At 48.2% G+C, this 19,474-nt stretch overlaps 1 protein-coding gene and 1 non-coding gene across 8 annotated transcripts in view; one reads left to right on the top strand and one right to left on the bottom strand.

Moving 5' to 3' along the window:
* CDK5RAP2 (CDK5 regulatory subunit associated protein 2) overlaps positions 1–19,474 on the top strand; it is a 175,095-nt gene that overhangs the window by 116,699 nt on the left and 38,922 nt on the right. For 6 of the 7 annotated variants that reach the window (XM_045082319.1, XM_004775639.3, XM_013047364.2 and 3 more), the window contains 4 exons: positions 3,853–4,084; positions 7,645–7,767; positions 11,937–12,513; positions 14,273–14,505. In XM_045082319.1, coding sequence (XP_044938254.1) covers positions 3,853–4,084; positions 7,645–7,767; positions 11,937–12,513; positions 14,273–14,505 — 1,165 coding nt within the window. The remainder of the gene's footprint in view (positions 1–3,852; positions 4,085–7,644; positions 7,768–11,936; positions 12,514–14,272; positions 14,506–19,474) is intronic. The other variant, XM_004775641.3, reaches the window with a different exon arrangement.
* TRNAN-GUU lies at positions 15,712–15,785 on the bottom strand. Its single transcript has one exon. It is a non-coding gene; the product is annotated as a tRNA-Asn (tRNA).

Below are 19,474 nucleotides of genomic sequence, written 5' to 3'. Positions count from 1 at the left end.
AGAGAGAGAGACACTGCCATTATATTAACGGTACTCCAGATGCAAATTTGTGCAGTTTGGCTGGAATAGAAATGGTCTCATCTGCCCCAGCTCTGTTAGTTTGTACCTGTGTATTAGGAAAACTAGATGTTTTTCCCCCCGGTTTGTGTGGGAGATAGCCTCCTTTGTGCAGAAAAATTGCATAATTGAATGAACTCAGTAATTTCCCCAAATATATTAATTTTTTTTTAGTTTGGAATTATGCTTCTTGCTTATGTTTTCAAAAGGAAGGCTACTGTGTTTATTTTTTAGCATCTGTTGTTTGTGCGAGGATCGTGCTAGATATTCTCTATCTATATCATCACATTTAATCTTCTCAAGAAGCGTGTAAATTAGGTAGATATTCCTGATATTTTACATATGAAGAAATACAGCCTCTGAAAGGCTCAGAAAATGGTCCAGAATGAGTCAGCTGTTGAGAGGAGTAGTAGGGATAGAGATTGAAGTCCAGTTTTAGGGACATACAGGAATATATTTATTTATTTATTTATTCATTTATTTTTTTAAGTTGGTTTCACACCCAGTGTGGGGCTCGAACCCATGACCCTGAGATCAAGACCTGAGCCGAGAGCAAGAGTCGGATGCTTAACTAACTGAGCCACCCAGGTGCCCAAGATAGGGATTTTTACCTCTCGGGAAGGGAGGAGCCCTTGGTAAGGGATACCATCATAAAATGTACTGGGGATTGCTTCAGGCCTGGCTGCTTCCCTTTCTTGGTGGCTCAAGTGGGATCGGTGTGACCTGGAACCGGAGGCTGTCGCAGTGGTGACATGAGGAAATGTGTGGCAAGTGCCTGCCAGTGCCTTGTGCATGGTTGGGTAGGTGCATGTCAGGCCCAGTGGGTGTGTATTCCTGTCCCCTACCACCCCCACGTGAGGAGTTCCGTTATGACATCTTTAATAAGGTGGTAGGTGGGGCTGTGCTCAGTGTCCATAAGGTAGCATTTTGTGTGGTGTTATTTTAAAACCCGCATTAGGTTGACTGACGGCAGTCTTCCAGCCTGAAATTGGCTTTGGCATTTGTGCACTTGCAGATATCTTTTCTCCTGCCATATGACACACAGATTTGGATCCAAGAATAAAGATTGGTGGAGACAATTGGTGGAGACAGGCAAATGACTGTTATTTGGCAGTCCTCTTTGATGAGGCATTCCCCTGCCCCTTTCACCACTGGGCCCCTTCACCACCTCCAACTGTCCTTGGCCTTGAACCTGCTCTCTGGCCTGGAACTTCGGGGCAGAGAGTGTCTCACTTTCCTTAACTGAGCAATAGAGGCTGGAGAGTTGTTGTGAGGTCCTGCTCTTACATTCTTGTTGTATGACATTGGACTGGTTGTTGGACGTCTCAGTTCTTTGGAACATAGGCCCCATAACTTCTGTTTTCCTGTGAGCTCTGGGAATGCAGAGCTTACTGGAGGACTGTGGGACAATGAGCTTGAAAGTATTTTACAACCTAAAATGTGCAAGCAGGGCTCCTTCTTCACTTTTCCTGCTTGGGAGACCTTGCTGATTTCATCATTCCCAGGGTCCTAAGTATTTCTTGTTTCCTTCTCAGATTCATTCTCTTCCACTTAAAAAATTAAAAAGAATAATAACCTCAGAGCGCCTGGCTGGTGCAGTCGGTTAAGTGTCTGCCTTCAGCTCAGGTCATGATCCCAGGGTCCTGAGATCAAGTCCTGCCCGCATCACTCTCCCTGCTCAGTGGGGAGTCTGCTTCTCCCTCTCCCCCTCATCCTACTCTTGTGCTTTCTCTCAAATAAATAAGATCTTAAAAAATAAATAAATAAATAACGACCTAATTCACGTATCAAACAATTTATCTGTTTAAAATATATAGTGCAGTGGTTTGGTTTTGTTTTGTTTTTGGTATATCTGTAGAGTTGTAGAACTGTTACCATAATCAATTTTAGAACATGTTTAATTATCCAAAAAGAAACCCTGACGCATTGGCGGTCATTTCCCATTTCTCCCCCATCTGCCCTAGCTGCAGGCAACCACTGATCTACTTTCTGTCTTTATAGATTTGCCTATTCTGGGTGTTTTATATATATAAATGGGATCATACAACATGTGATCTTTGGTGACTGCTTCTACTTAGTAATGTTTTCGAGGTGCATTCGTGCTGTAGTCCGTAGCAGCAGTTCATTTCTTTTTATTGCCAAGCGATAGTCCATTGTATGGATGTAGCACATTTTATTTATCCATTCATCAGTCGATGGACATTTGGGCTGTTTCTACTTTTTAGCTATTATGAAGAATATTGCTATGAACATTCATGCACAAGTCTTTGCATGGATGTGTGTTTTCATGTCTCCTGGGTAAACACCGAGGCGTGGAATTGCAGGGTCCTATGGGAACTCTGTGTTTAACCCTTTGAAGAACCACCAGGCTGTTTTCCACAGCAGCTGCCCCTTGTTTACATTTTCACCAGAAGCATGAAGTTTCCAATTTCTCCACAGCCTTGCCGACACTTGTTATTATTTTGGTCATACGCTGTCCTAATGAGTTGGGAGTGGCAATATTTCATGGAGATTTGATTTACATTTCCCTGATGACTAATGACACTGAACATCTTTTCATGTGTTTATTGGCCATATATAGATCTCCTTTTGAATGTGTCTTTTAGACCCTTTGCTCATCTTTTAATTGGTCTTAGAAATCAAGGCCTATTGTCCTGAGGAAGATACATCTGAGTGGAGTCCTAATGAATGTATTGGGTATGGGAGACGTGGGGGCGGGCAAGAAAGCGTGTGTAGACAGAGGAGACAGTGTATGCCAAGGCCCTAGGGTAGAAGGAGCATAGACATTGGAGGAACTGATAGAAGGTGTGTGTGTGGGAATAGGGAGATGGCAGAGGAGCAGTGACTTGGGCTGCAGGTTATGCACAGCATGGCGGCTGTGGTACGCATTTTGACCTTGGTCATAAGAGACTGGGAAGTGTTCCCATAGTTGTAAGCAGAGGCAAGGAATGTTAGGTTTGCCTTTTCCTGCCGCAGTATGGAGAGCGGACTAGAAAGGGCATGAGGGGTGGGAGAGGGCGCTCAGGAGGCAGTTGCCGTGGCTAGGTGACTGCCAGCAGTGTCTTGGGGTTGGATGAAGACAGTGCGGCGGGGTGGGGATAGTCCAGGGAGCCCAGCTGGAATTAGTGGATCCCGGTGAGTGGCGAGAGTGGGTGACGAGTGTAAAGGTTTGATAGACTCGCCGGTTTGGGTGACGCAGTGAGGAGCTGGTGATGTGATTGACCAAGACGTTGAGTGTTGAAGTAGCGTAGCTTTGGGGTGGGGACTTGGGTGGTAGATGGAAGGAGCCAAGTGCTGGGCTGGCCTCAGAGTGCCTGGGAGCCGGTGGAAACGAACATGTTGAGGGTGGGCAGGTTGGGGCTCCGAGCCACTGGCTTAGTGACCCGCTAGCCATGGACAGCTTCAGTCGCGGTGATTCGGTGGACCAGCAGATTGGCTTAGACTGAGGAGAGGGGGCACGGGGTTGGAATAAAGAAATAGATACGGAGCAAGAAAATGTTATTTAGAAGATTGTGCTGGGAAAAGGGTTGCCATATGTCGAGCATCTGGATGTCCACAGAGACAGCGGGCCAGGGCCAAGAGGGTGTCGCGGAGGAAAATCTTGGCGCTTGCCAGTCACAGGAGGGGACCTGCCAAGACAGAAGTCCTGTAGACTGGGAGATAAACATAGAGGCCCTTCTAGGAACCAGAGGTCTGGACAGCCGGTGTGAATCCTGTTTTACGAGGTTGGCATGAGGGTGTTGCCTCTGTGACCAGAGGAAGTGCATTCATTGTCCTGTGCACGTGTCTCTTCAGGAAGCTAAGAAGTCCCGCCTGCCCATCCTGATAAAGCCGTCCCGGTCATTAGGAAATGTGTATCAGCTTCCCGTCACCCAGGAGGTGGTGGCCCAGCTGCAGGGCCAAGTCTTGGAGCTGCAGGGGGAGCTGAAGGAGTTTAAAATCCGCAATAAGCAACTTCACCAAAAGTTAATTCTGGCTGAAGCAATGACGGAGGGGAGGCCAGCGCCAGACAAAACGCTACAGAAAGGTAAGCAGCGAGAAAAATGTCGTCGCCGTGAGCTAGATGAACGACCCGATAGAGCTGCTTGAAATGTCAGCCTTGTTGTTTAGAACTGCAGTAAGTTTGAGCATAAATTTTATGAATTACCGTGATTAATCTTGAGTCTTGACAAATGCACAATCAAAGGAACACAATAAGGAAAGTGAATCTATTGTTTTCATTTTATTCTGGAGTCTGGATAAAGGGGACTTGGAAGTGCTCGTGGGTCTTGTCAGGTCACCGTTCCCTTCACTTGGGATGGTCTGCAGGTAACCCAGCTGTGGAATGACTTGAATCTGGGTGGGTTTTTTTGGCTTTGTCTGTGGAAGCCTCAGGCATATGGCATCATGTATGTAAGTTTTCTAGAACGTCTGGGCTGTATTACTCTGGGTTTCTCAGGGCTAATTCCAAACCCCATCCCAGAGCGGTGTAGGTGAGCACAAGGTAGTATTGGACCTCGTTTTCAGAGGGTTCATGAGTCCACAGAAGTACACACGTTGACTCCTGATTATGAACTTGTGCTGTGTGCACATGCAGCAGCACACGATACCAAAAACAACAACAGCAGTCTTTTATTGATCTGGTTAAAAAGTACTGATGAAACCCTGCTGTGCCAGGCACTGTCGTAGGCCCTGGGGAGGAAGTGATAAAGCAGATGATGTAAGTCTGTGTCTTCTGTTCCTGTCGTGGGGAGGACAGTATGCTGATGAGCAGGTATAGCGGACGAGAGATGGCGGGTGCTGGGGAGGAAGCGAGAGCAGGGCTGAGGGCGTGGGCAGTGTGGAGCCGGGCAGAGTGTGCCGCCGCATGCGGGATCCTAGAGCCTCCCTGAGGAGGTGACATCTGAACACAGACCGGGAGGAGAGGAGGGGATGAGCAAGCTTGGAAAGTGCGTTTTTGGCAGCAGGAAAAGGGCGAAGGCCCTGACGTTGCTTTGACCTTGAGAAGCTGGATGACGAGGAAGGCGGGGCCAGCTGTGCGGCTGGAGTGGAGTGGGGAAGAGAAGGCGGGAGGAGGTCAGGGAGGTAGTATGTCGGGTGCGCCCAGGAGGCCGTTCTCAGGCTTTGTCTGTCACTCAGGTAAGAAGTGGAGGGTTTGGAGCAGTGGAGTGACGCGACTTCAGCTTTAAAGCAGGGATGGTCAAGCTTAACCATAACCCTGTGGGCCGAGCTCGCTAGCCATTTTTAAGTTTCTTGGAGCACCGTGATGGTCACTAATTGCACATGGCCTGTGACTGCTGGAGTTGAGTAGGTGTGATAGAGGCCCTGTGGTTGGTAGAGCCCAAAACAGTCCGTGTTTGGCTCTTAAAGAGAGAAGTAGGCCGAGCTCTGCTTGAAAGGATCACTGGTAACACGAGCCATTGGAGTGATGGCTCGTGCCGCCCTGAGCGGGAGAGGCAGAGGCGGGCGTCTGGTGTCTGGTCTGGGACTTCTTGAGACGCCTGTTGACCAGCCCCGTGGTGGTGCCATGTTGGCAGTTGGAGATACAGGGCTGTAAATTTAGCAAATGTCAACATATCACTGGTATTTGAAGCTCTGAGACTTGGAGACACAGGGAACAGTGAGCAGGGGTTGGACGCAGAAGGAGCACCCAGGGAGGCAGGGACAGAGCCACGAGAGGACGGTGTCTGGGAGCTGAGGAAAGAGCAGGTTCGCTGGGTCGAGTATCATGAATCAGCCCGGCAATGTCTGAGGTGTGGACTTGGGATTTAGTAATGGGGGATCATCACTGGCAACCTTGAAGGAGCTGTTGTCCTGGCGCGGCTGAGGCCTGCCTCGGACAGGTTCCAGAGAGCCAGTGCAGGAGAGGAACTGAGATGGTGAGAATAACAGCTCTGAGGAGTTTTCCCATAAAGCGGGGCGGAGACACAGGGCAGTTAGGAGCCACGTCGTCAGTGAGGCTCAAGGGATTTAGGGAATCGGGACTGTAGGTGACCGCAGCCAGCTGGTCTGGCTGCATCAGCATCAGCTGCAGAGCTGGAGTTTTTAGGGAAGAGAGCATGATCTGGCGGTGTCAGCGAGAGAGAAGGCCTGTACACTCTTCCAGGTCTGGGATCACAGGGCATGTGGGAAAGATGGCCAGGGGCTGGCTCCACTCAGGGGGCGGCCGCAGGAGAGGCAGTGCCAGGGGACAGCCGGGGCCTTAGTACGAGGGGGCAAGGTGCATGTTCAGGGAGGACACTGAGCTTATTTGGGGTTTTGGCATTGGAAAGTTGGCACTCTGGGCTACATCCGACATGGAGATCTCGCAGGTGGCTCCAGGCTGGGAGACGACTGGGAGCCGTGCACTTCCTGTGTCAGGAATAAGATGGGCTCCCGGGATTTTTTCAGCCTCACTGCCCGCTTTGCGTACATGATCTAACGGAATCTTCTTAACAGTCCTCGAGGCAGGAGCAGTAATGATTTAGTTTGAGGTGGTTTTAGCATGAGGCGGTACTTTTTGAGACAAAGTGACTTGGGTGCCGTCACGCTGTCACTAACTTAGATTTGAACCAGCCTGCCTGTCTTCCAGGCCTGCGCCCTTTATTGCCTCATAAAGTCTAGCACCTTGATACCTTCCGTATGGACTTTCCGAGGCCCGATAGTGCGTGGTATTTTCCACTGATCTTTAGGTTCTTGAGTTCCCCAAAGTGGAAGTTTCGAGATAAGGGGGACTTTGGCCGTGTTGCTCTTCCCTTCCCACTTTCTCTCCAGCCAGCCTTCCTCGCAGACATCTGTTCATGCATTCAGTGAATACTCCCCGAGCCCCTGCCGAGTTCCCAACCTCATGCACTGGATGTAGGAGACAGAGACAGAGATGGAGAGGACCGAGGTAGTCCCTCCCTTCTGAGAACTCCCTGTCTAGTGGGAAGGGGCAGATAATGAAACACGCCAGTGCAGGGCAGAAGTAAGGGACACTTCAGGGAGGAAAGGTTTTATGGCAAAGGTGACTCAGCCCAGTAGAGGTCCTGGTGCCTTGTCCAGGGTTTGCGGTATGCCCTTACCATCGTTTTCATTTCCTTTTTTTTTTTTTTTAAGATTTTATTTATTTGACAGACAGAAATCACAAGTAGGCAGAGAGAGAGAGAGGAGGAAGCAGGCTCCCTGCTGAGCAGAGAGCCCGATGCGGGGCTCGATCCCAGGACCCTGAGATCATGACCTGAGCCGAAGGCAGAGGCTTTAACCCACTGAGCCACCCAGGCGCCCGCGTTTTCATTTCTTGCTGAGACACCAGGGTGCCTCAGCCAGGTGCTGCTCCCGCAGCTGCCCAGTAGACCCCGGGGCCTCTCTCTTCTCCAGAAAAGTGGGCATGAGTCTATAGAATTCATTTTCTCACTCATAGTTTTTTGAGAGCTTGGACTTAAACCATTTGAGACAAGCTGCAGTGTATTTATGCTTTTTATGTCCTGTTATGGCAGCTCGATAGATTAATTTTATCTTATAAATTGCATTTTGCCTCCCTAGTGTTTTTATTTTCCCCGTTGTATCTTTGTGTTCTTCTCAGTTGCTTGGCTAAGTTTCAAGTCTATGGTTTTATTTATTTTTCCTTCTCTTCGTGAATGCCTATAGCCCAGCCCCTTGTGGGAGCAGCCTACCAGGACAGCCCCGGAGAGCAAAAGGAAATTAAAACCATGCCCTGTGACTGGAGAGACAAGGAAGGGGACAGTGACCAGCACACCAGCTATGAGACCGGTCAGAATTCAACCCCTGTGTGTATTGAACAGCTTCTCTGTGCCAGGCACTCCTGGGGTGTTTCCTAGAAAAGTTGTTATGAAGCCCTGCAACGGGCATTTTACTACATCATTGCTATTCCCACTTAACATATAAGGAAGCTGAGTTTTTAAAAAGAATTGATCCAGGGTCATCCAGTTGGTGAGTGGGTAGCCGAGTGGGGGTACAGGAGACAGGGTGTCTGAGCTCGCTGGACCATTTGTCATGCTTTTCTCCCTGGCCTGGATGCTGGCGGGTGCAGTACGTGCTCACAGGAGCACCACAGCCAGCCCTGCGGCCAGGTGGCTCTCCGTATGGCACTGGCTGCGTTAGGCGGGCTTTGCTGGCCTCCCACCGCCCAGGAGGGTGGGTCACAGGTGAGCCCGAGCTGCCTCCTGGTGTGCGGGCTGTGTCAGGTCGCTCAGTGGAAAGGTACAGACACGTTAGTGAGGTCCCAGACAAGTCGCATCTGTTTCTTCTTAGGTATGTAGATAAGCACAAAGGATGATAAAAGAATATTCATGTTCCCATTCAACCAGAATGAACACATGCTGACATTTTTCTTTTTACCTTAGATCCACTCCCCTTTGCCTTTGTTTAGAAAAAAAAGAGTCACCTTTCATGTGGACCTAATTCATTCTGTAAGAAACAGTTGTCTTCAGGAATTCTAAATCTGTCATGGAGTGGTTATGAGGACACCAGTCTCTCGGGAACTGAGTCATGGTGACGCTTTCCCAAGGCCTCCAGTCAGTGCGGTCGATACGTGGTCACATATTTCTGAATATTCTGGGCTTTGAAGCCCTCTACAAGCAATAAAGTACCCTTAGCTGAATTGTAGAAAGTTCCAGAACTGCAGTATTTCCTCTAATGCAAATAAACGGTACTGGGGATATCTTTGGATTTCTTGTTCATAGTTAGTTGATCGCTAAGGCTTCCTGTCTAACTAGCGGTTTCCCTTCCCCTCCCAAATCCCCAGCATTAGTGAACTTCCCTTTGTCTGAAGGTGCTTCTAGAACTTTGCACGTGTTGTTGCCTCTGCCTGAATGTTCCCTGTTTATTTGATGTCCCTGTCCCTGTCGTTTAGGTCTCTGCTGCAGTGTCACTTTCTAGGGAAGGCCTTCCCGAGGCCCTTGGTTGGGGAGACACTCCCAGTAGCTCCCGCCATGCTTCCATCTTGAGCTGACTTGCTCAGGGGCTGCCCTCAGCAAAGCTGGTACCGTGTATGATGCCGTCACCGTTCTTTGCTCTTCAGTAGCTCCTCGATCCTCGAGAAGCGAATGCAGGGGATTCCACACATGTTACTGAGGAAGGGAGAGAGGCATTAGGAGGCCACATTCAGGGTGGTGGAGGCAGGTGTCCCGGCTTTGAGGGAAGGGCTCTGCTGCTTGCTCCCTCTTAAGCAAGTTCTTATCTCTCTAAAACTCCATTTCCTCTTCTGGAAGATGGGGAGACTAGAGCCTCCTCACGGGGCTGTTGTGAAGGCTCTCCATGTAGTCTTCACATAGGGGAGGTGCTTGGCGTTCGGCCAGGCCCTGGCCCAGTTGTGTGTCCTGAGGCCTTGCTAAACCCACGGGTTCACCCTGTACACCACAGCTTACGGCCTTCCCTCAGCCACACGCTCCATGCAGTGACTTTAAATGAAAGATCCACTTTTGGCCCTTCTTCAAGGGCTCCTGGGCTGTGGGGAGCAAAATCAGGTTGCCGTGTCGATGCTGGGCCACGAGCCGTGCTGGGTACCGGCCTTGGAGCCTGGAAACCAGATCTTTGCTGCTGCCGAATCTCAAGCTGCTGTAGACTGGGGGCAAATGTTACCTGTTAGATTTGTTGTATTGTGAGGAGCGAAGCTGAAAGTGGAGGTTAAGTGTTGGTAGGAGAATGCACACCGTCCCCCACTTTCTGAGATGCGTGAGTATGTGTGTGTGTGTGCATGTGTAGCTAAGCATCAGAGCTGACCACCATCTGCATCACAGAAGGACATTTGTGTGTGTCTTATTACATTTGTCTCTGCCTGATGATTACTTAATGAAAATCATCGAAACCAATCTTTATTCCCCAGAGTGAACAAACATTGCTTCTTGCCATGAAATTCCATTATCATGAAGTTATTATGGCAAAGATGACTTGAAAGGTTGACTTGGAAGGTGATTTACCAGAAAAAAAACCTACTGAGATCTCTCCCTCTGTCTCTGTCTATCTCTTACACTCGTTCAGCCAGCAGTTACTTACAGAGTACCTTCTCTGCCCCAGGCCCTGTGCCAGACCCCGAGCACAGAGACAAATGACATGTCTGCACCCCGAGAGATGGCAGACACTAGTGACTATCACAGATTTTGTACAGTAGAAATGCTGTATTAGAAATGCTTCCTTTAGGTCATGTAGCAGCTGCTTTCTAAAATAAAAAGAGTTATTTTATGGTATTTGCCTCGTGAACACAGAGATAAGAATGGGCTTACAGCCACGAGGAACAGTTGCAGAACCCAGAAATTGGAATATACAGTCTGACGAGGATTTTTGTGTGCTTTTCCCTCTGAGAGCTCTCCCAGGCCCTGTCGTCCTACCCACACAGTTGCTTCGGCAGCGTTTGCCCTGGTCCACAGCCCCTGTCCTGCCTCCTGTGATAGGCATCCTCTTCCATCTTCTGGCAGTTCGAGGGAAGCAGAGAATATCAAAAGTAGTCGGGCTCCTTCACTACCGTGTGCCAGACACTTTTCGCGGATAGCGTCCCCTTGGATCCTCAGAACACGGCAGACCCAACCCTTCACAGTAAATGGTCTTCTTTCCATTTTGCAGATGAAGCCACTGAGGCTCTGAGAGGTTAAGTTATCTGCCTGGGGTCATGCAGCTAGTAAATGGCAGAGCCAGAGTTTGAAACCAGACCTGGTTAGATTATGAGGATGGGTTTTCTGTTATATTCTGCTGCCGCCTGAGTAAGCATTCAGACGCCCCTTATCCTGAGCGGAGCTTCCCCTAGACAGTGGGCAGCGTGCTCTGATTGAGGACAGAAGCTCTGGACGCAGAGCTGGACGTCTGAGCTGGAAGTCTCAGAACAAGCTGCTTAGACATCTTTTGGGGGGAGACTGAGGCCCTGAGACATTAAATTACTTGCCTAGGGCTGGTGTGTCACCAGCAAGCGGCAAAGCTGGGCGCGGTCTGCCTTCTCTTTGACTTCAGAGCTACGCCTTCTCTCCTCAGTGCGACTCCACCGCTTGCACAGGCTGGGCTGCGCGTCTTGGGGCTCGGAACCAGCTGTTAGGAAATAGCTCCCGGCAGGGTCGTGCGTCAGTGAAACAGCACACTGCAGGGGACGTCGCGGCACCTCCTGGAAACTGTTAGACGTGGAAGTGAAGGCTGTCCTCAGTCATAGGGGTTTTAGAATTACTGCTCTTGAACATCACCTCACACGCTGCCCAGTGTTTGTCCAACCCTTTGGACTGCTGGTCCGGGTAAGGGACCGTAGCAGGTCCTGAGAACATGAAGGGAGGGGAAAGGCCAGTCCCTTCTGTGAAGGAACGAGAGAGGAATCCAAACCACTGATGGCTATGTAAATAAGCAAGCTGGTGTCGCTCCTGCATTTGCACCCAGAACATGGTGTGTGTGTCCAGGACGAGTTTGTGTAGGATGCTGTGGAAACACAGAGGAAGGGACAGGTTGGCAAAGTTTGAAGATGGGCTTTTGCAGAAGGAGAATCGAATCTGTATGTCGAAGAATGAGTAGGACTTCACTGAGTGGGCGTAGAGGACCAGATACATTCCAGGCAGAGGGAACAGCTCATGCAAAAGCACAGAGACACAAAACAGCCTGGTGTGTGCAAGGAATTCTGGGAATCTCCATAGGAGGTGTGAGGGGATGCTCCTTGGGTAGGTTGCCTGGAACCAGATTGTGGAGGGTCCCAGATGCTGTAAGAAGGAGTTTGAGCTTAATCCTCAACATAGCGGGGATGTTGATGAATTTTAGGTGGGCGCTGGTGGTTATCATGGTCTTTTTAGAGCTAGTTCTTTTTTAGAACTTTTTAGAATAGTTGCTCTGAGGAAGAGGGTGGATTGAGAGGTAAGAGGAAGGACTGGAGTCAGAGAGGCTTATTAGGCTGTGCGGGGACAGAAGGGGTAGATTTCAGCAAAGAAGGTACTGACATAAGTGTGTTTGATTCGCAGACTCTGAAATTTGCCAGCCTGATGGCCTTGCCATCTTGCCAACGTGCAAAGAGAATCCTTCTGAAGATTTTCCAGGCCCAACCTCAGTAGCTGCCTACTCGAGTTCTAAGAACCAGCTTTCCACCAAAGTCAGTGTGATTGGGACCCATCAGTCTGAAAAAATGGACACTTCAAGTGATACAGAAAACTTAAAACAGAAAATCTGTGACTTGGAAACTGAGCTCGAGGGCTACCGGAATTTCTTACTTCAGCTTCAAAAGCACTCCCAGTGCAGCGAGGCCATTATCACAGTTCTGTGTGGGACAGAAGGGGGCCAGGACGTCTTGAACAAGCCCAAGGGTAGTACCGACGAAGAAGAAATGACATTCTCAAGTTTGCACCAAGTCCATTATGTGAAGCGCATGAAGATCCTTCGTCAGCTGGCTCCAGAGGTGACCGACGGTGGGCTGCTGGAGGGCCTCAGACAGCAGCTGGTGGAACAGGAGCACGAGCTGCAGAGGGAGCAGAATTTGAACATGGAGCTTTTCAGTGAAATCCATAACCTGCAGAATAAGTTCAGAGATCTCTCACCCTCCAGGTACAACCCACCGCTGCCTCTCCCACTCTAGGAGCCTGCAGTTCCCCTGTGTTGCCACTAGGTCGGAGCCCATGAGTGCAGGGGAATGCTCCGGCAATGGGGGGGCTTGTGTACTGGGGAAGGATTGGTGGTGGGTTTAGGGCAGCTGGGCCCTGTGGAGGGTGAACGGGAGACCACAAAGAACAGCGGCTGTTAGCAGTCTAGTTTTGTGTCTTCTGAAATTGGCAGAGTGGATTTTCCCCTCGTCAAGCTGGGAACTGAGGGCAAAGAAAGGTATTATTCCAGTCGCTTGGTGAGTTGTGGTACGTTTGCAGAATGGCAGTGTTTACTCCTGGACCCCATTGTTGGCTTTCACTGTGGGACTGAAACTGATGTCCTAGGCATCATTCCCTAGGTGGGAAGAATATAGATACTTTCCGCGTCTTTACCCTTGAAAGAGAATTCTTAGATCATGTTGAATGGACATAGATATGTAGAGTTTTGCTTTATGAGCTAATGACAAAAAAAAGCAATCATTTGTAAAGTTGACCTTTATTAGTCACTTACTTGAGACAAACACATAGTTCTGAATTAACCATGAGCCAGAGTGAATTTTTTCAAGCCCTCCCGAACAGCAAGACGGGAGGAAGCTTGTATTTATTGAACGGCAGTCATGTCAGCCCCCCAGGTAGGCGCTTTCTTATTTAATCCTCAAAATCACCTGGAAAGGTGTTCTTGAACATGTGTCCGTGGATGAGGAATTGAGGCTCGAAGAGGCTGCTGTGACTGAGCGGACGGTCCGAGGACGCGGACGGTGTTGCTCCGAGGTGAGGCCGGTGCACAGGCCCGCACCGTTGCACCTTAGTTCTCGTGTCCTTCCTCACCCAAGAAACCGCCCACCTTCCGCGCAGCTGTCATGTGACCCTTACATGTGTGCTCGCCAGCAGAGGGGGTCAGCAGCCCCACGTACTGTCCTCTTCAGGGAAGGGGAACACGCTGAACTGAAGGGTCAGCATCTTCGCCAGGCCACGCTGGGGCCAGGCGACTGTGGCTGTGGTTAACAGGAGCTGTGTTTTCCTTAATTTATGTTTTGCTCTGGAAAAGACATGTGGTGTCAGGAGGTAGTTTTGTATAATAGAGCATGGGCTTTGAGGGCAGACTGTGTTTGAGTCCGAAACCTTCCCTGTTTAACTTGGCGATCTGAGTTTGGTTTCCCTGTAAATGAGGAGGTGTGTCCGTTTGTCTGGAGATGGCGAGGAGCAGTTAACTTATTAAAAACACCTAGTGCAGTGACTGACAGGTCACAGACCCTCCATAAATGGTCTTTAGGATTATGATTACTCCCTGACCTTTCGGTCGAGAGGAGAGACCCCTGTTTTGGTGTTCCTGTGTTACAGTTTCTTTTTTGTTCTTCACGAGAATTTGCAGTAGGTCTGCTGGCCCTTGGAGCACTTGTTTCTATAATTTAGAATACTGTTTTTGAAGAATGTATGGAAACTAATTGTCCTCTTGAGTTCTTGCCAGTCTGTAGTGTAATTGGGGGCTTTATAAGGTTAAGAATATTGCAGAAGAACCTTTGTTCCAGCATTTGTTGGCTGTTTTGAAATCGAAGGAGTGACCTTGCAGACTTCCAATTTTTCTAGAAGTATGTATACTTGTATAGCTGCAGGCTTTTAAAAATTGTGCTCTGTCATTTTTCCAATTAGTGTTAAGGTCACAAAAATTCAATTCTAAAATGGTGCAAGCATTTTCTCTCCTCCCCTCCCCCCGCTTTTATCAGATACGATTCATTAGTTCAGTCCCAAGCCCGGGAGCTCTCCCTTCAAAGACAGCAGATTAAGGATAGCCACGGCATCTGTGTCATCTACCGGCAACATATGAACGCCATGATCACGGCGTTCGAGCAGTTGCTTCAGGCCAGCGACGTGGATCACTCCGTGGCCGAGGGTTTCCAGGAGCAGCTGAATCAATGTGCGGAGCTGCTCGAGAAATTGGAAAAGCTGTTTCTCAACGGTAAGTGGGGCAAGGGATTGCGAGTCTTAAGACCCTTCATTTATTCATCCAGGACTTCTTTTGGAGGGGCCCGGGAGGAGCCGACTCCTCGGCAGCACTTATTTTACCTCTGCTCTGATGAGGTGACAGCAGGACCACGCCGGCTGCTCTTCCTTCCAGTGACGCTTCCATGGGCTTGATGGTCCCCCCTGTTTAAACCCGGGCTCCGGTTGGTGAGGCACAGGAGTGAGGCCGGCTCGGAGGCACCGCCCCTGGCACCTGCCTCGTGCCCTAGGTTGCTCTTAATTTAAGAGAAGGTGGAAATCTTTTTTTTCCTTTTCTTTCTTTCTTTTTTTTTTTGTTGGGGGAGAGGTGCTAAGAACTCCTAAGTTTTAAATGTTGGCAAGACTCAGCAAAACGAGCAAACAAAAACCCCAGGTGTTTATGGGTGAAAAAAATATTTTCAAGGGTCAGGTGGTTAGAAGAAGGATAAAATAGAACCTTTGTTAAACAGTTGCTGTGTGCTAGGTACTTTCGTAGATGTTATCGCATTTAAATAAAAAATACAATCATTTGCAATTTTTTTTGAGACTAGAATGAAGAATTCTTTTATACTGTTTACTTCATCAGTTTTGCCATATTTGCTTTGTCATTTTCTCTTTCTTTCTGTGTATTCAGATCTTCCTTGATTTATGATGGGATTATATTCCAATAGACCCATCATAAAATTGAAAACATCGTAATCTAAAGTGTGTTTAACACACCTAACCTACCCACCATCATAGCTTAGCCCACCCTACCATAAACGTGCTCAGAACCCTCACAGCAGCCTACAGTTGGGTGATACCCTCCTACAGAGCCGCTTTTATAATAAAATATTGACTGTCTCATGTTCTGCATTGAAGGCTGTACTGAAAGTGAGAAGCAGAATGGCCGCGTGGGTCCAAGATGGTTGTATCCACTATGACCCTCATGATGGTACGGCTCACTGGGAGCCGTGGCTCGCTGCCACTGCCAGGATCGCAAAGCACAGTCGTACTGCATTATCTCTAGCCCAGGAAAAGATGGAAATTCAGAATTTGAAATACAGTCTCTACTGGATGCCTGTTGCTTTCACACCATCCTAAAGTTGAAAATTATAAATTGCACCATTATAAGTCAGGGACCATCTGTATACACAATTTATTATTATTGTTATTTAAAGATTTTATTTTTAACTAATCTCTACACCCAGCATGGGGTTCAAACCTCATGACCCTGAGATCAACAGTCACACGCTCCACCAACTGAGCCAGCCAGGCACCCCTCTAAGCGCCCAACATTATCATTATTATTATTATTATTACGCAGAAACCCACTATTATTATCACTGTCATCATCATCAACCCACCCTCCAAGGGTGGATTGGCGATATCATGTCCCTTTTCCCCTCCCCCTAGAAGTATCGGAGTGTGTGGTGCCTCAAACTGAGGACACTCTTTTACATAGCCACAGCACCATTATTAAACCCATGACATAGGGTTGTTATATCATATACAGTCTACATTAAAATTTCACTAATTGATTCAGTAATGTCTTATGAGTCTTATTCCTGATTCCGATCCAGGACCCACTCCCCACATTACATTTAGTTGTTGTGTGTCTTTGGTTGTCTTTAACCTTCTCTTTCATGATGAGGACCTGTTTAAAGAGTTCAGGCCACTGCCCCAATTTAGGATTATCTGTTGTTTCTTTTGGGATTAGTTTAGATAAATTCAGTGAGACTAGTTATGTGGTTTTGGCAGGAATGCTGCATTAAGTATTCTGTTCTCTTGGTATCGTGTTTATGACGCGCGTGCCATCGGTTTGTGCTGTTGTTGGTGAAAATAATTTCTTTTTTAAAGATTTTATTTATTTATTTGACAGATAGAGATCACAAGTAGGCAGAGAGGCAGGCAGAGAGAGACAGAGAGGAGGAAGCAGGCTCCCCGCTGAGCAGAGAGCCCCATGCAGAGCTCGATCCCAGGACCCTGAGACCATGACCTGAGCTGAAGGCAGAGGCTTTAACCCACTGAGCCACCCAGGCACGCCGGTGAAAATAATTTTGATCACTTGGGTTGAGGTGATGTGTGTCCGGTTTCTCTGCTATAGATGACAGTATTTTCCTGTGTGATATACAAGTAATCAGTGGGGCGTACTATGTGATCCTGTAAGCATCTGTCTCCACTTCAGACGTTTACCTGAGTTTTCCTGGACTTTCCTTGTCTCTGCTGTCACTACGCTGCTGGCAATGTGGTGATCTTTTTCCTCATTCCATCATTCCTTCTTCATTTTTTTATCAGGTGGCATCTGCTGGAAGGATGAACTCTTCCTTTTATCTCCCTTTTTGTTTATATGTTTGTTGCTTGTTTATATTTGTTTATTAATGTCGACTTGTAGCTTCTTATTTTATTCAATAGACTATATTTCATTCCATCATTCTACTGATGCTCAAATTGTTTGAGATTTGAAGAGTGGTAATTCCTTTTGACGGGTCTCCATCTTCTTGGGGAGCACGTCTGTACTTTCTGGAACAAAAAAAGATGTTCCAGCCTCACTGATACTGTCCCTGCCCTGAATTAGTCATTTCTCCAGGGAGCCCTGGTTCATCTTCTTTCTTTCTTTGTCAAAGATTCTTCTCCCTGCAATGGGAAGGGCCTCTATTTTTTTGTTGTTGTTATTTTTCTAAAAAGATTTTATTTATTTGTTTGACAGAGAGAGAGATAGTGAGAGAGGGAATACAAGCAGGGGGAGTGGGAGAGGGAGAAGCAGGCTTCCCATTGAGCAGAGAGCCCAATGCAGGGCTTGATCCCAGGACTCTGGGATCATACCTGAGCCACCCAGGTGCCCCTGGTTCATCTGAAAGGGGCATGCTATTTAAAAACTGATTTGGTGCTGGGTGTTTTTGCCCATTAGCAGGCAGCACTAAGATATATCTCACATGCATACATACATATAGGTAATTTATTTAAAGAATTACTGTTTCACAGTAGGTGCCTCCAATTCCAGACCAACCCACTGTGTCTTTTCGTGGTATTTCTGCTTCCACGTTATTCCCCATCTCCAGCCGTGAGGGTCCCGGTGCTCACTACATCAGTGTACCCGCTCCTGTGTTCACGTCTTTGTGATACACACAAATAGGTCCGGAACGGCCCTCTCCATACCACTGAGAGAAGCAGACCTATGAAAACATCATGATTTGTTTGTAGTCCTTTTATTTATTTATTTTTTTATTTTAAAGATTTTATTTATGTACTTGAAGGAGAGAGAGAGCACAAGCAGGGGCAGCGGCAGGCAGAGGGAGAGGGAGAAGCAGGCTCCCCGCTGAGCAGGGAGCCTGACATGGAGCTCGATCCCAGGACCCTGGGATCATGACCTAAACCTAAGGCAGACATTGAACCAACTGAGCCACCCAGGCGCCCCATAGACATTGAACCAACTGAGCCACCCAGGCGCCCCATAGTTCTTCTAGTTTTTAGGCTAAGGGTATATAGTCCGATATTAAATTTAAAAGTTCCTTGGCTTCATTCTTTTTACAGTGTTGATATGTGATTCACTTGAAATGTAATTATATTTACTTCGTTCTCCTTGTGCTCAATGTTAGGCTTCCCCTCCCCCATTTTTCTGATTTAGTTTTATTTTTTGAATAAAATGAAAAATATGAAAGTAGTTCCAAAGTTAAAACTTTATCCATTTAAATTGCCTATATGAAGTCTTTATTTTTGTCTCTCTCCTTTATATCCATCAGTATGCTTTCCAGCCCCCTTTCTCTCTCAAAGCGCCTGGAATTGGGCTTTCAGACATCCCAGCCTCTCCAGGGAGACGGCATGTGCCCAAGGGACTGACACCTGCCACTTTGCTGAACCTGGCCATTGGTTTTGGGCTGCACCTCCCTCACCTTGACAGTAGATTTGGATGTGGTCAGTCCTCTCCCTCCTGGGGGACATGCTTTCTCCCTGGATTTCTAAGTGGTTACTACCCAGTATTCCTCCCACCCACTCGCTGCCCCTTCGAGGCTCTGCCCTCAGTGTGTGTTGTAAATCTGACCAACTCGCACCACCTCATTGCTGCCATGGCTCTGGTTTGCTGCAGTCTCCTCTTGTGGGTTACTGTAGTCCTTGCCCCCCTGGGGGTCCGGGTTCCCCCCCACCCATGTCCTGCCGTGGCCCCTTCCTGCACAATAGAGTGATCTTTTCAAAATGTAAGTCAGGTCATGTTCCTTCTGCTCGAGATCAGAGGCTTTCCTTGGTGAGCTGTAAGAGCTAGATCACGAGCACGAAGCCTCGACTCAGTGCTGGGTGCATGGCTCCCAGGTGCTCTGCACTTGCCAGTGTCTCTACCTGTTCTGAGTCGGGGGCTTGTCCTCAGAACAACCTGTTTTACTGGAGGAACTTGGCCTTACAGAGGAATATCAGTTGCCTAAAGTTACAACCGACTTGGCAAAACCAAGGTTTGACCTTAGTTCTTCTGTCTTCATACATTACAAAACAGATGGCTCGTGAGGGTCCACATATGTTCAACTTAATTCCAAGATGGAACGTGGGATAGTCTGGGCTTCTGGGCCCAGGGAATGTTTCCCAAGTTTTCTGCGGAACCCAGCAGCTTAGGCCTGTTGCAGACTTGTTGTCCTAGTCCAGCTGCCCCGGACCTCGAGGCCCAAGGACACAGGGACAGGTGACTTTTCCCAGCTTTGTGAAATCCACTTTCTCCTGACTAAGAGTTTCCAAAAAAGCTAGTTTTTATTTTAATATTGGAGAAATAACTGGGTCCTCAAGATAGAGCTGTATCTTCCTGGCCTGAGGCATTTTCTGTCTGTCTCTCTCTTCTTCCTACAAACCCTCAACCAGGGCCTGAGGAAGTGGGAGGCTGAGCGAGAGTGCCTCTGGCACCGGCTGCCCTCTCTCCCTCATCCAACTGCCCCCCCCTTGATATGTTTTTTACTTATTTACCTTGACAAGCCCAAGGAGATCTC

Source organism: Mustela putorius, unplaced genomic scaffold (assembly GCF_011764305.1).
Source record: "Mustela putorius furo isolate JIRA1106 unplaced genomic scaffold, ASM1176430v1.1 tig00000596_pilon_pilon_pilon, whole genome shotgun sequence".
NCBI lineage: Eukaryota > Metazoa > Chordata > Mammalia > Carnivora > Mustelidae > Mustela > Mustela putorius.
The sequence above is the reverse complement of the archived record's forward strand: the minus strand, read 5'-3'. Positions and strand labels throughout refer to the sequence as shown.